This window comes from Chaetodon trifascialis, chromosome 8 (genome assembly GCF_039877785.1).
Source record: "Chaetodon trifascialis isolate fChaTrf1 chromosome 8, fChaTrf1.hap1, whole genome shotgun sequence".
Classification (NCBI taxonomy): Eukaryota; Metazoa; Chordata; class Actinopteri; order Chaetodontiformes; family Chaetodontidae; genus Chaetodon; species Chaetodon trifascialis.
The window spans coordinates 23207387-23222014 of record NC_092063.1 but is presented as its reverse complement, the minus strand read 5'-3'; the positions used below and the strand labels follow the sequence as shown (position 1 = coordinate 23222014).

At 41.5% G+C, this 14628-nt stretch overlaps 1 protein-coding gene across 2 annotated transcripts in view; it reads left to right on the top strand.

Annotated features, from left to right (window-relative positions):
* Positions 1–14206, top strand: part of LOC139334596 (solute carrier family 41 member 3-like) — a 32032-nt gene extending 17826 nt beyond the window's left edge. For both annotated transcript variants that reach the window (XM_070967577.1, XM_070967578.1), the window contains 8 exons: positions 383–454; positions 954–1098; positions 1917–2063; positions 2972–3116; positions 3202–3281; positions 6473–6607; positions 7556–7704; positions 8401–14206. In XM_070967577.1, coding sequence (XP_070823678.1) covers positions 383–454; positions 954–1098; positions 1917–2063; positions 2972–3116; positions 3202–3281; positions 6473–6607; positions 7556–7704; positions 8401–8574 — 1047 coding nt within the window. In that variant the 3' untranslated portion in view covers positions 8575–14206. The remainder of the gene's footprint in view (positions 1–382; positions 455–953; positions 1099–1916; positions 2064–2971; positions 3117–3201; positions 3282–6472; positions 6608–7555; positions 7705–8400) is intronic.
* Positions 14207–14628: the final 422 nt, after the last annotated feature.

The following is a 14628-nucleotide window of genomic DNA, read 5'->3' as shown; positions in this document are numbered from 1 at the left end:
CCCACATATTTTCACTTTTTTACATATGAATATCAAAAATATACTCACTGGGTGCAAGTACCTGACAAATATGGGTATAGGGAATAAGATGGGCAACAACTTTATGTTTAAACATGACTAAGTATTTTTATTTTTCTTCCTGAGTACCTATTTAATAGTTAAAATGTACTGAAATGTTGTTACTGTGTAACAAGACAGGAAAAATGGGGGCTAATGGGGGGTAACAATGAGGGGGGTGCAGATATCGGACTACTTATTGGTTACAGTTAGAATATTCCATATCAATATGTAATAAACACTTGATTTTGTCAAACAAAATTCTACAGTAACTTGAATGATTGAAGTGATTGAAGTTGAATGACAGTTTATATCATGTTTTTAGGCAAACACGGGCCAAATGGACGACCCTGATAAACAGTGGACCATGGTGTACAGCAATCTGGCTCTTATACAGGTAACAGACTGACTGTGTACTGCACACTGTCACAGCTCACTGTGAACAAAAACAAGTGCTAACTGGAAATACATTAAAAGGTGGCATGCTTTGTATTCTGTGGCATCTCAAAGTTTGTTTCCAAAAAAGGTAATAATGGAACTGATTGTTAGTCAGTGCTGTCTAAGCAGGTTACATGTCTGTGAAAATAATGTTCACTTTAGACAAAATTCATAACTGATGCAACGTTTAAATTGTACTGTGAGAAATGGAGCAGAAACAAATCAGTCAGCAACTGTTTCAGTCATGGGTTTATCATTTCAGTCATTTTTCAAGCAGGAAGCCTCTGTTTTTCTTAGTTTGGTATCATTGTAGAATGAACATCTTTGGGGTTTGGACTGTTGTTTTGTTGTTTTATTAACTAATTGATTACTTGAGTAAATAATCAGCAAATTAATCAGAGTAATCAAAGTCATTTTGAGTTGCAGCCTACGTAATAACGTCTCTTCATTTTCTGCAGGTTCAGGCTACGGTGGTGGGCTTCCTCGCAGCAGTGGCAGCAGTGTGTTTAGGGGCGATTTCTAGAGGAGGGGTTGAACTGGACCAGGCAGCTGTTCTCTGTGCTAGCAGCATCACTACCGCCTTTGTAGCTGCTCTTTCCTTAGGTAAGAACCAGGGAGGCTTGTCTTGTTTTGCATTAAGAGGATGCACTTATGCACTCAAGTGGTGAACCTCTCTTCATCCTCGCTAGTGAATGACTGAGCCTTTCAAGTATGCTACTTTCTCACCCAATCATGACACTATCACCTGCTTACCTGTGGAATGATCCAAACAGGTGTTTTTGGAGCGTTCCACAACTTTCCCAGTCTTTTGTTGCTCCACGTGTCAAATTTAAAATAAGCATCTATTTACAAAAGTCAGAGTGCTATCAATCTTATTGAACTCTCAGCAGTAGGAGAAGTCATTTCCAAAATGTTGCACTAATGCCTCAGTAGAAAATATAGGGTACGTGAAGCTTGTGTTAATGTATTTTTTACTCACAGTGTTAAGCCAGAGACCGTCAGTCCACGTGAGCACACTGGCTTAGCAGGGTTTTCACGTATCCCCACATCACTCTTTCCCTCATGTACCAACTGCATAATCCATAATTTATCCTCACCATAGATGCTCTAGTGTCTTGTAGGTTTAAAGCGGGGAAGTGAAAAGCCCTGGTTATCTCAGCAGGGAGTAACGTCTTTCCAGATTTCCTCTCCTCACTCACTCCTGCCATTTTTAATATTTCTCTTTCAATCAGTTTTCTTAGTTAACTGCAGCTCTCATGAAAGCTCTCACAGAATTATTTCTTTCCGTACATTCTTTCCTCGTCAGTCACTGTTGTTTACAGTGATAACTAGTTCTCCAACATCCTATTTCCTATTTCCATCCTTTCAGAATAACTCAATTGTCTCCTGTTTCTGTCTTCGCTCTCGACTGTCTGTGACAGGCCTGGTGATGATTGGTGTGATCATCGGCTCCAGGAAGGTGGGGATCAACCCTGACAACGTGGCCACCCCCATCGCTGCCAGTCTGGGTGATTTGATCACCCTGTCCCTGCTGGCCGGGGTCAGCAGCACACTCTATGAATATATGGGTAGGACATACAATAACGCTGGAGGTGGAGTCATGAGGGAGATGAGCTCGAGCTCTGATTTATGAGAGCCTCCATGTTGACCTGTGCACCTGCTGACTATGACAGCAAATCACATCTAGATTTATTCGTTTTCTCTCAGAGGAAACTTTGAATGTTTGTTTTGTAGTAATAAGAACAGTGTTATAGTTTTAGAATTGATGTTAAGTCAAATGAGAGGGAGCATCTTAACCATTACACAGTCCTTTTTTGGAGTTCGTCATGCTGGTCACCAGAACACAAGATGGCAGCAAAAATCATGTATTTTTTCTCAGACAGCTCATCCTGTGTGTGTGTGTGTGTGTGTGTGTGTGTGTGTGTGTGTGTGTGTGTGTGTGTGTGTGTGTGTGTGACCAGGTATTTGTCACGTTATGGGGACAAAAATCTGTTTACACAGTCACATTGTGGGGACTGACCTCCCTTACGGGGACAAAATGCTGGTCCCCTTAATGTAAATCATTACATTTTAGGGTGCAGACTGAGAAAGGGTTACGGGTTAGGTAAGGTTAGGTTAGGTACAGGGTTAGGAACAGGCAGGTAGTGGTTATGGTTAGGGTAAGGCTCCAGGAAATGAATGTAAGTCTATGTAATGTCCCCACAAGTGATATAAACACAACGTGTGTGTGTGTGTGTGTGTGTGTGTGTACGCGCGCACTGAAATACAGCAGCGCAACTTGCTTGCATGTGTGCACTCACCCTGTATCCCTGTATTCACAGTACCTCTCTCTGTTTAACTCGTCTATGGGCGTATTATACATGCTTATCTTGCATGTGTACTTTTTTACTTGATATAAATATGCACCTGTGTATGTTGCATATACGCGGGTCTCATTTAATTTCTTTGTCTCCTCATTCCTGTTCTTGTCTGACAGACATATGGTACCTGTCCCCCCTGGTGTGTCTGGTCTTCCTGGCTCTGATCCCACTGTGGGTGGTGGTCGCCCGACAGAGCCCACAGATCAGGGAGGTTCTCCGCTCAGGGTGGCAGCCTGTTATAGTGGCCATGTCCATTAGCAGGTATGAGTCGAACACTTTCAATGATTTAATATGTAATTCATAATGAACATGTGGCGTTGATTCCCTCTGTGTTTGTGATTTCCAGTTTTGGAGGCCTTATACTGGACAAGACAGTGAGTGATCCCAACTTTGAGGGCATGGCTGTCTTTACCCCCGTCATTAATGGTAAGCTAAATGATGCCACAAGGAGTAATCAAACTCTGAGCTTAACAAGCATTATAGCGATTTATTGGATGTTGCTGGCCAGAGTGACAACACTTCTATCATTATATATAAACCATGAACCTGCTGTTAGTGTGCTGTCTGTACGGCTCCAAGCAGAATGCTGAAGACTCAGCAGAGGCAGTCGGCAGCAGGAAGGAGTCACGCAGGCAAGAAATCAGAAGTATATAAAATGTACTGTGCTGTATTACTGACTGGATCTTCTGACGGTCAGTTGATGTGATAACATTCATTTTTCAGTGTCAGATACTCTTGGTCATATTGTCAAAGCTGCTGCTGTCTTCAAAGTTCTTTGGAGGTCCAGGTTGTGCAGTTTGGGTGCTTCCTGTGTGAATCTGAGCAGCATAACAAACCCTGAGTCGACACCACAGTCCAGCTCTCAGAACAGAGTAGTAATACTCTAGATTTGGTGCTGAGTGCATCACTCACCCCCAACAACACACCTAAGCTTCATCAAATGACTGTTTTGATTGATTTTCTTCCTTCCAGGCTGCTGCTGGCAGCTGATAATTTTCATGTTTTTCCTCTTAGATTTTTCTTGCTCATAAGTTCTATTGTGTGCTTGTGCAGCTGTATGCAGTGACTAATTTAAAAACGATAGAAAACCCCAGAAAAAGAGTAGTGATCAGAACGGTGCTTGCTTAAAGCACCATACATGATGACCCATCTCAACCAGTCTTCTTCTTTTTTCCAAGGTGATTTGAATTGCTATTGTGAAGTGAGCTGAAATTAATGGTTGTCTGGAAGGAAGGAAACCAGTCTAAAGTCACATGTGATCCTTTGGAAAATCTTTGGCTCTAATATTAAAATATGCATGATTTACAGTAAATGAGCTAAAACCATGCAGAGCTGCCAAAATGTCCAGTAAATGAAGCCTTAAAACCACTGGAACATTTTCAGAAGCACCAGCTATTTGGGATGCACCAAGGCCATCATGTGGAGCATCGAAATGCTTTGATGAGTCACACTCATATTAAATTCTCGAAACGAGAAGCTCGTAACAGTTGCCCCAAATATATAAGTTGCATTAACAGTAGGAAAAACAAACAATAAAGCATAAGTCTCAGTGACCAAGTGCGTAAGCTTACAGGGCTATGTCAGAATGAGATGCAAGTCTGAGCTTACATTTTCCAACATACTTATAATACTAGAGCTAATTAGCTCTACAGTGCAATTAAAGAAGAACACTGGTTTACTGTTTGCTACTCGCGTCAGCATGTATCATCAGCTGGTCAGGATGCTGACTTTTTCAAGGTGCAAGATTCATTTATTTGTCATTCTAGAGCACACACTGGAGTCCCTTTATACTGCAGAAGAAAAACAGTTTTTTATGGTGGAGTGTGGAGGATGAGTTGAGCACTTTTACAGCTTGAGGAGAGACAACGCTCTGTAGTCTGCTGGTATGGCAGTGGATACTTTTCTATCACTTGTCAGAGGGCAGCAGGGTGAACAGGCTGTGGCTGGGCTCGGTACTTAAATATCTTCTGGGCTCTGCGCAGGCATCAGAAACATTTAGCATTCGCCTCTTTTTAGCATTATTCCATGTTTGTAGCCATCAAGTGCATATCTAAGATCAGCTTTCTAGGGCTCTTGTTTTAAAATGAGTCAGCTTGAAACATTAAAATGTCAGCTGGAGACAGTGTATGCAACACATGAAGCTAACATTAGCTTAATTAGCTAGTTAGCTACAGCTGATGTATTCTGCTGGTAGCAGTCGCTACCGACAAAATCGCCATTCGTCAGTTAGAAATGAGAGAAAATGACAAACCTTTGAGTAGTAAAGCACAGCAGCAGTAACTAAGGGGGCAAACAAATGTTACCCATCATAGTGGTGGAAAGGTAAAACACCAGTGTGGTCATGCGTGGTGCTCTGCTTGAAGTACACCTCATAAACCTAAGATGTGACAAAAGTGACTTGCATTTCAGCCTCAGAAGCTTTTTCATCTCTCTCTGTCAGCCATTCACTACTAGACCTAAACAGAGGGATAGAAGTAATGAGCAGTGTGTATGGATTTCTGTAAACTGACCCATGTCCGGTCCCTAACAGTTCAATCTGATTTTCTGGATTTGCACGCAGCTCTTTTCTCTATGAGAAAGTCCTAATCAGCTGTAGAAATCAGACAATGAAGCTATGTCTGATGGTTTGTAGCTACTTAATGCACATAGAAAAATGATTTTCACCTCATACTGCTGTTTAAGAATGAGGGAAAACGCACTGAGACATAGAGAAGTGGAGGCAAAAAAGGAGCAGCTTTCAGAATAAGTGGTTTGGCTGTGAAATGACGCATGCAGTAAAGGAGAAATGTCGATATAAACCACTAATGGAGCACACCCAGTGTCCTGGCACAGCTGACAGGGCCTTTAATAAGCATCGACTCTAACTGTCACTGTTTCTCATTTTGTCTCTGCCCATCTTCCTGCCGTTTCACAATCTCCCTCTCCTTCTCTGTCTTTGCACCTCTCTCTGCTCAATTCTAAATTCACCAATCTGGTTTGAATTTCCCATTTTCCCTCACTGGCTTGCAAATAAACCAGTATTATGTTTAACTAAATGTTCCCTCAAGTCTTTTCCATCTCACAAAAGAACATCTGCGCTGATTTTTTGGAGTAAATACTTGGAAAGGTGTTTGGTGTAACTGAATTAGCCACAGATACCCGTGCTGATGACAGGACTCAAGCGGCGTTTTTGAGAAGCGGTGGGATCTGGTTGTTGTTTTGCATTCGGCAGAATTCCCGCGTGGTTTATTGAGATGGACTCCGCTCTCTGTAAACCCCGGCCGGATCACGGCTGAGCCAAGCCTGCGTCATTACTTGGCTCAATTTGTGTGCAGACCACGATGAAAGAGATGAAGCGGAACTGATTCTGAAGCTGTTGTGGGAAAGAACTTTCTGTTTCAGCTGATTGTGATGTTAGAAAATCAATATTGGCTTTTCAAATCAATCTGTGTGGGAAAACAAGAATTTTTTTCAAATACTCAGAAAATTGTGATTTATTTATTTTTTTTGGTAAAAATGAAGTTGCAACCTGCAGATGACAGTGGTTGCTCTGCCTTGTGACACCCCTTCATTCCTATATTCACTCATTCACTCACACACCAGTCAGACTGTCCTCTGTCTTTCCTTCCTCTCTGTAGGAGTGGGTGGAAACTTGGTGGCCATCCAGGCCAGCAGGATCTCGACCTACCTGCACTTCTGGACCATCCCAGGGGTGCTGCCCTACAAGATGCGGCAGCACTGGCCCAACCCTTGCATCACCTTCTTCTCCTCAGGTAGCGCTGCCATGCTGAATGCATAGCTTTGCATCTGTTTTTCATAAAACCTTAGATATTTACCTGCAGTGCTCACCCAGGGTGACTTACAATAAGAGCCACCGTCAGACAAATAGCAGGTGTGAAAAGCAACCAATCTTTCCAAAGAGTATCAGTTACTGCTGCATTGCACACTCTTAATACGGTCACATTCTGCTCCATGGTAGAGTGCCTCTTTAAAGCTGCACTAATAAGTATTTTTATTTTAACAATGGCTCAAATGACTGTGTGTAATTTGAAAAGGGTCAGACTCACAGAAAATGATCCCCTGACTGAGCAGCAGCACAGAGGAGCTTTTTAGTGTTTAGTGCTTGTTCAGTTATAATAAGGTTTAGGTTTTGCTGTTGGCTCTAATGTGTCTGAAATAAGCCACATCCACATGGGTCCAAACAGTAACACACCCAATAAAAAACCATCTGCTGGTGGGTGCAAGTGAAAGTGTGTCATTGTCATTCATCTTGCAAGCACCACGAAAAAAAAAGCCACCGTCGATAGCATAGACCACAGCATCACACCGAGAGGAACTAAGTCAGCAGCCTTTACCAAGAGGAACACAACACAGAGGCTGTGACACTCTGACTGAGACCCGCCTTGACAAGAGGACAGACACTTTACATCTTCATTTGAATTTTGCCCACTTCACAGCGTGATGTAAATGTTAATGTAATGCAATAGCATGGCGGCGCCTTTTGCAAAATGAAATGTCAAATGCAATTTTGAAACCAGAACATGATGTTTACATCTGTAACTGTAACATCTGTAGTCCAAAAATCACTCATGTAAACGCAGTGTGAAACATGATGTCAGCAGACAGTTAGCAGTGAGGAAAACACATGCATAAAGTGATCATATGACTGAAACCAAGTAGCCTGCCTGGTTACCAAATTGAATGATCTCTGTGTCACCCAGGGGTGAACTCCAAGTCAGCGCGGGTGCTTCTGATGCTGGTTGTCCCCGGTCACCTGGTCTTCCTCTACGCCATCTCTCTGCTGCAGGGAGAGGAGGCGCCTATCTCTGTAGCCTTCACCATCTGCTACCTGTGTGCTGCTCTGCTGCAGGTAAAAACTCCTGCAGGTTCATATTTTTGTGACATGTTTTCATGTCTCCTGTTCACTGCAACAAATAGAAGAAAAGAGACCTTTTAGAATCCTGTCAGTGGCAGTTGATGCTGAACGGTTCCTCGTGAACTCACTGGCCCTCAGAGCGTCATGTGAAACTCAGCTTGGCCCTGAAGTTTCACATGACACTCTGATACAAACTGTGGAAACCAGTCACCAGAGGTAAGTCTTTGTACAGTCTGATGAAAATGGCTGCTGCCATCTGTTACCTAACTGTGAAATGATCTGTGCCAGATGTTGGTGTTCCAGCAGCTCGGTGAGATAAAGATTTGTTCCAGGACAGAACCAAAAGTACACCGCGCTCACCTTTCTGACCTCCTCGACGTAATGTCATCTCAGCTGTTCAGTGCATAAAAACCTGTCCTTTCCATAATCTATTGGACGTTCAGATAAGTCTCAAAGTGATTTATTTATTTGTTACATTCTTCATAGAACTGAATAGTGGGCTTTGTTTAACTGTGGCTTGTGGCTAACTGTTTGGGAGTCGCAGCATCAATCTTGTGCTTTTATGCTCATACGTATATAACAATGCTGAGGAAAGCATCTTTGAAAATTACATTTTCATTTTTTCCCCCTTTATATCCCTTTTTTTTCTCTAATCGCATCTATTTCAGCTCAGTTTTCTTCTCCCTCTAGGTGGCCATCCTCCTTTACTTTGCCGACCTCATCATCCGTGTGATGTGGAGACGGAGTCTGGACCCTGACAACTTCTCCATCCCCTACCTGACCGCCCTGGGGGACCTGCTGGGCACTGGCTTTCTGGCCCTGTGTTTCCGCTGTGTCTCACTTGTTCACAGCCTGGGTCTCTGAATTCTTCCTCTTCATCACTGAACTCTTATCAGCCACTGTCTTATTGCAGCAGTTTTGTTACATTTGCTCAGAGATGCTTTTGATCGGACAATAAAGCATTTTCTGATGGTCATCACTGGGCCAGTTCATACAAGGAATCAGCCTTTGGAACAAATTCAAACCTTTACAGTGATGGAGAGACAGCACAGGTGACATCCACCCACTTCCACCCATCCATCTGGGTGAAGTGTTAGTTGTCTGAACACATTCAACCAATATAATTCTTTTATTTGAGGGCAAAAGACAGAAAAGCCAAAAGTATTTAGATGTTTTATTTTCCTGTCCTTTAGAGGACTCTACTACAGCGGGAGTGGGGAGCCTTTTTCCTATCAAGGGCCAGTGTTTAAATTTTTTATAACATTCTTTGAGGGCCATACTAAATTATTGGACACACATATCACACTAACCTCTGCTGTGATGGCTGGAGCTCTTTGCTGAGGCGTCTGAAGTCAGATGGTTGTGATGATGATGATGATGATGATGATGATGATGATGATGATGATGATGATGATGATGATGATGGTTTACAGGTTTGGTTCAGTCAGTCTTAAGTTGAACTGAATCTTTGCAAGCGTCAGTTTTGAGAAGAATTGTCTCAAACACAGATGCAGACTTCACTGCATGTCTCCTCAGAATGGGGCTCCTCATGCTGTAGGTTGTCAGGCTCATCGGCTGCCTCCACATTAAACAGCTAATACGTTCAGTTCCTTCTGTTTATCGTTCATGTCCTGAAACCTCTCACCAAACGCCTGAAGGAGTTTTCACTCTCACCAGCATGTTCAGATGTCACAGCAGCTTTTGCTTCTTGCAGAGTAGAAACTTGCAGTGTTTCCTCTTTCCAGCTGCACTTTCACTTCAAATGATTTCTCATTTGAAAGCAGAGAGCTGAGAAGCTGCTGGAGCTTGAGCTTCAGCTCTGAGAGCTTCTTGGTGATGTCCACCATGAAGGCCAAATCACACACTTGCTATCACTGAGTTTCCACGTCTGGTTTTACTTTCATCTGCATGAATTCTTTAAGACAAAGCGTCATTTTGGAACAGTTTTACTCTGTCTGGTTCTCGCAGCTCCACAGCAGCAACAAGGCTCTTCTTCACTAATTCTCCTTCTGAATGAGGTTTCAGCTGACCACAGATCTTGCCCTCATAACACAGTCTCTGTCAGAATGTGGTCTCAAAGCTGCTTGTTGAGCATCCAAAGTCCACTGAACTTTATCCAAGCACATTTGTCCTTGTAGCTCACCCAGTTTAGTTTGTTTGTAGCTGTAATGAAATTGGTCGTTTACTTCAACGAAAAAATAATCAATTGTCCATTTCTCGTGGAAAGTGCTGTTTTTCTTGACAGGCGCCATAATGCGCATGTCATCGATGACACTTCATAACTCTGTACGCTTTCTGTTCATCCTGATTGTGACCTGGACAGCAAGAAGGGACCACCCAGAAGGACACGTTAGGCCACTATTTTTTGTTATTTCATTTTAGCGCAGAAATAAAAAGTAATTGCTCTCTAGGGATTTTTTTGTAACTCTGAATTGCTTTGTTTGTATTTCTGAATTGCCTTGCGGGCTGAATCAAACTGCCCCGCTTGCTTCATACACCCCAGATGTGCCCCATGCCTGTACTACAGCAGATTGAACTTTATTTTGTTATCATTCCTGTTTATCTGTCCATCTTTTAGTTTGTGCTCACCTTGTCTCTCAGCTCATCCCCGTGACTTCATCAGAGGAACATGTAGCAACTTTACATCATAACAGCAAGACTGTTGCTTTTGGACATTTCTTTGAACTTGTGGACAGAACAGACTTAAAGTAGTCCATGTTGGTGTGGGCTGTTCTATGCATTAATACTGGGTAGAGGTTGTGGAAGTTGACTTATGTGGTACACTAACTGTAATTAATCATTGCTGAATGTCCAGTATATGAGTTGGAATCATCATGAGTTATTTAGAATGAATGGGACAGGTTTAGATCCACGAGAAACCAGGTTACGCACCTGTGACACACAGGTGAATGTTTTATCTTATCATATCATATGTTTATATGTATGTATGATCTTTACCTAAGGTTTTATACAAATTCATTTTTGAGGTACTGCAACAGAGGCAAACAGACAGAATGGGGTAATTGGTATTTCCATGGCCAAAGGCAAATGGCAGCAAAGTGGAAGCAGTTTGATTAGGAGGAAGACAGCAGCAGAGAGGCGGGAGTTTGTGTCAGTCATGAGGAATGGAGTCACCTCTGATTTTGGCATAGAGAACAGTACAAAGCAGATCGAACTTAAACACTTCCCATCAAACTGGTGTGAGAAGGTGCAGATTCATCCTAAGTTGGTTTACTGCACCTGAGAAATGGAATGGGCCATTCGGTCACTGTGTTCATTGGAGAACAATTAACCAATGTTTTAGTGAAATGAGCCAAACAGAATTGACCACAAAGACCGAGTGCAGGAGGGAGAACATTCACCAGCACCAGTCCCTACTGTGACGCCACCTACTGGCAGGCAATGAATGAAAAGTTTGTCCTGATCAGTGGAACAAAATCCACTAAGAGCCTAAAGGAACTGTTCAACATTTTTAGGAAATATTTGCTTTCTTGTTAAGAGTAAGATGCCAAGATCAATACCTTTCTCATGTCTGTACATTAAATATGAAGCTACCACCAGGTCGGCTAACTTAGCTTTGCACAAACATTGGAGCCAAGCAAGCTGGAGCTTATTAACCTGAACTTTTCTTGGACAAGAAGTTAAATGTTGTATGAATTAAACAAACCAGATACACAGATACAACTTGTCAGCTAGTGAGGTGACAGTGCCGGGCTAGCTGTTTCCCCATTTTCAGTATATATGCTAGGCTAATTTAGCCACTTGCAGACTGTAGCTTCATACATAGTGGAACAACATGTACAGAGAAACAAACAAGCATATTTACTTAGATGGCACGCTTTCCCTGTGAGCTTTGGAATAGATCCATGTACAAATCACTTGGTAAAGCTGCAAAATGAGCTGCTGCTAACTAAAATCCCCATGATCCATCACAGAAACTCTCTCCAGAGTGTGCAAATCAAGCACTCCTTTTTATTGCACATACTATGTAATTAAGGTGGCAAAAAATCATTGTAAGCAATGAGATTTTTTTTTAAATCCGCATCATACCAGAAATAGTTGAAAAGCCCAAACACTTAGTCATGTTCCAAAGCACTGTGAAGAGCAGAAAACATGCCTACACCTCTCACCGTTTGTATAGCAATCTAAATATTCCCCCCCAAAACATTTTGCGATAATGCGTTGTGAACTTTGTGCTGCCACTCAATGTAAAAAACAAACAAACAGCAGTGAACTGAGGCAGACTGGTTTTCACCCGTCACCCAAGGTTTACATGTTTACATCGACTGTGTAGCTGCAGAGGATCTTGGGAAATTTCCTCACTACTTGATACCAATAGTCCCTTTAATGGAGGGTTCACAAAGCCTTACTGTTCATTGTCAGAACGATAAAACCTCATCACTACAGCAGTGAGTGCACATATATGCACATGTTAATCTTAAAGGTGTGGTCAGACAGGAAGTGAAGCTAATTTTCTGACTGGCAGACCTTAGTGTTCAGTTCAGCTTCTGACTGAATTCAAAACTAACGTTATTATGTTACAGTTATTTTCCCTCCAGTTATTTCGCATCAATTCGCAAATTCATGTCTGTTCCTGTTGTTTCATTGACTGTGAATGCAGTCGTGCTATGTCTGAAATGTGTTGCAGTTTTGTCTGACCACACCGATTTAAAGTCATTTTCATGTCCCAATTCTGCATTATTTCAGTTTACACGAAAACACAAAAGATTAAAGTTTGTCTGGGATTAAAAAAAAAAAAAAAAGTAACTGCAATAAGACACAGAGTTTACAGTCTGAGCTGCACTGGCTATCTCTGTTCTTGTTAGCATGCTTGCACTACTTCATGTGTATGAGCTTCATCTCATATGATTTCTCAAAATAATAATACAAATGTGTGTAAATACACTCATGAAGTCAGATGGAACATTTTTGCTGTTTGCTGCTACTAGTAATACCTATTTTTGGAGATAGATCTCATAAACACTGAATCCTGAAGCGTTTCTAATATCAATAATTGTATTTCAGTGTGGATAGTATTTTGCTAAAAGCTTTTATTGTGACACTGTTACACAGTGCTTTCTACACTAGAGGGTAATGAATTATAGATATTGACTATTTGAATCACAGTTTATTTCAATCAAGCTTGTCGTATGAGATCTCTGTGTTAACTGTGCTACTGTGAGAACTAGACCACGGGTAAGGTTGTGTTGTTCTAGCACATTCTGTAAGTGTGTCTTAATCAACAGGGCTGGACTATATATCCTTAAGTCTTTATCACCAGAAAGTGTCAGATTTACACAGATAAAAGTGAATGTACTGATAACCTTGTTTTAAAAACACATCATTGTAATGTATTTCCGTTACTGTTTTGGTTCCCTTCTGATGTTTGTCGTCATGGATTACAGTTAAAGATTCTAGTTCTCTGGACCAGACTGATGGCACTGGTTTCTGTAGCTATTCTTTAAGTAAATACACTATATGGAAGTCAGATATTTTCCTTGTAGTTTTGATTGTGACTCAATTTAGGTTTGTAGTAATGATGGTGATTTCAAAGAATATTTCCGTGTTTTGGGAAATATGTTTTTTTTTTCACTTTATTGCCAAGAATTACAGGAGACGGTTGATAGAGAGCCGAGGCTTCATTTTAACAGAAAGACTGACTGCAGTGGAACTGACACTAACCCCAGATGTGACGTTGTCCAGTCTGTATGAAGCTAGAGCCAGCAGCCAGTTAGCTTAGCTTAGCATGAAGACTTGAAGAGTGGCAGCAGAGCTCGTGAGGCTCTGTTGAACTACTGAAATGTAAAAACATGTTGAGTTTCATGGACTGTGACTTTAGGAGTCTTCAGTGGCTGTCTTTGTTTAAACAAACAAGATATATTGAGGTTCTGGCAGACTGTTTTTTTTTTTTTTTTTAAACCCAGCAGAGCCTGACTATTTGTTTCCGCTGCAACCAGTCTCCATGCTAAGCTAAGCTAACTGTAGGATCTCATCAAACTCTTGGCAAGACAGTGAATAAGCATATTTACAAAGTCAAACTGTTCCCTTAAAAAAATAGCTTTATCATCCAGCCCTATTAAGTGTCTAAAAGAGCGTAATGGCAAAGTGCCATTTGCAAATGTGCACTTTTGTCTTACTTGTAGTCTAGCGTTGCCTGAAAAACAAAGTTAACGTGTTGCTAAAACCTCATTTTCAGCCAAGTCAATGTCAAAAAATAGTTGCTTTAAATGTTGCAAGTCCTTTCTCTTCTGCTTTCTGTAGGGAAAGCTTTCTGTACTGTACTTCAGTGTTGACACTGCCACATTAAGACTTTAGGGGCTTTTAAAATGCCTTTGTTTTCTAATCCTGCTCTCTTCACTGTCACTGAGCTTCACACCTTCTCTATGTTCTGTCTTCTGTGTGCGCAAAGAAGTGTGGAATCATGAAATGTGACAAATGTTTGGTGAGTGTTTGTGTAATTTTGTGGCTATGAACAGTTATATTTTAATAAAAACCAACAGTGAAATGAAATCTGTGTTACTTTAGCACCATCTCCAAAATCAGCCACAAAACAAAACAGGGAGGATTTTATCTTTTTCTTACTTGGTATCAGCAATGATGCCAGCCAGGTTTCCATCCAACTGCAGCACAACCACATTTCCCAAAAATCTATAAAGAAAATGCAACTCAATGCACATTCCATCCATAAGCAGCTGCTTCAGTGCAGAGGCTTCAGTGGATGTATAGGTCACTGCTTCATGTGCATCAGGATTTATTCGTCAAGTCTGTTTCCATTGCACTTTGTTGCATTTTGCTGTTAGCAATACCTCAACTTTTCCTCCTCTGCCACATGCAAAGACTTTTCTGCTTCTGTTTTTAATTATTTTATCTGTTTCTACTCAGGTTGGTTTGAAAACGCATAAAAAGCAGGTAGATCGA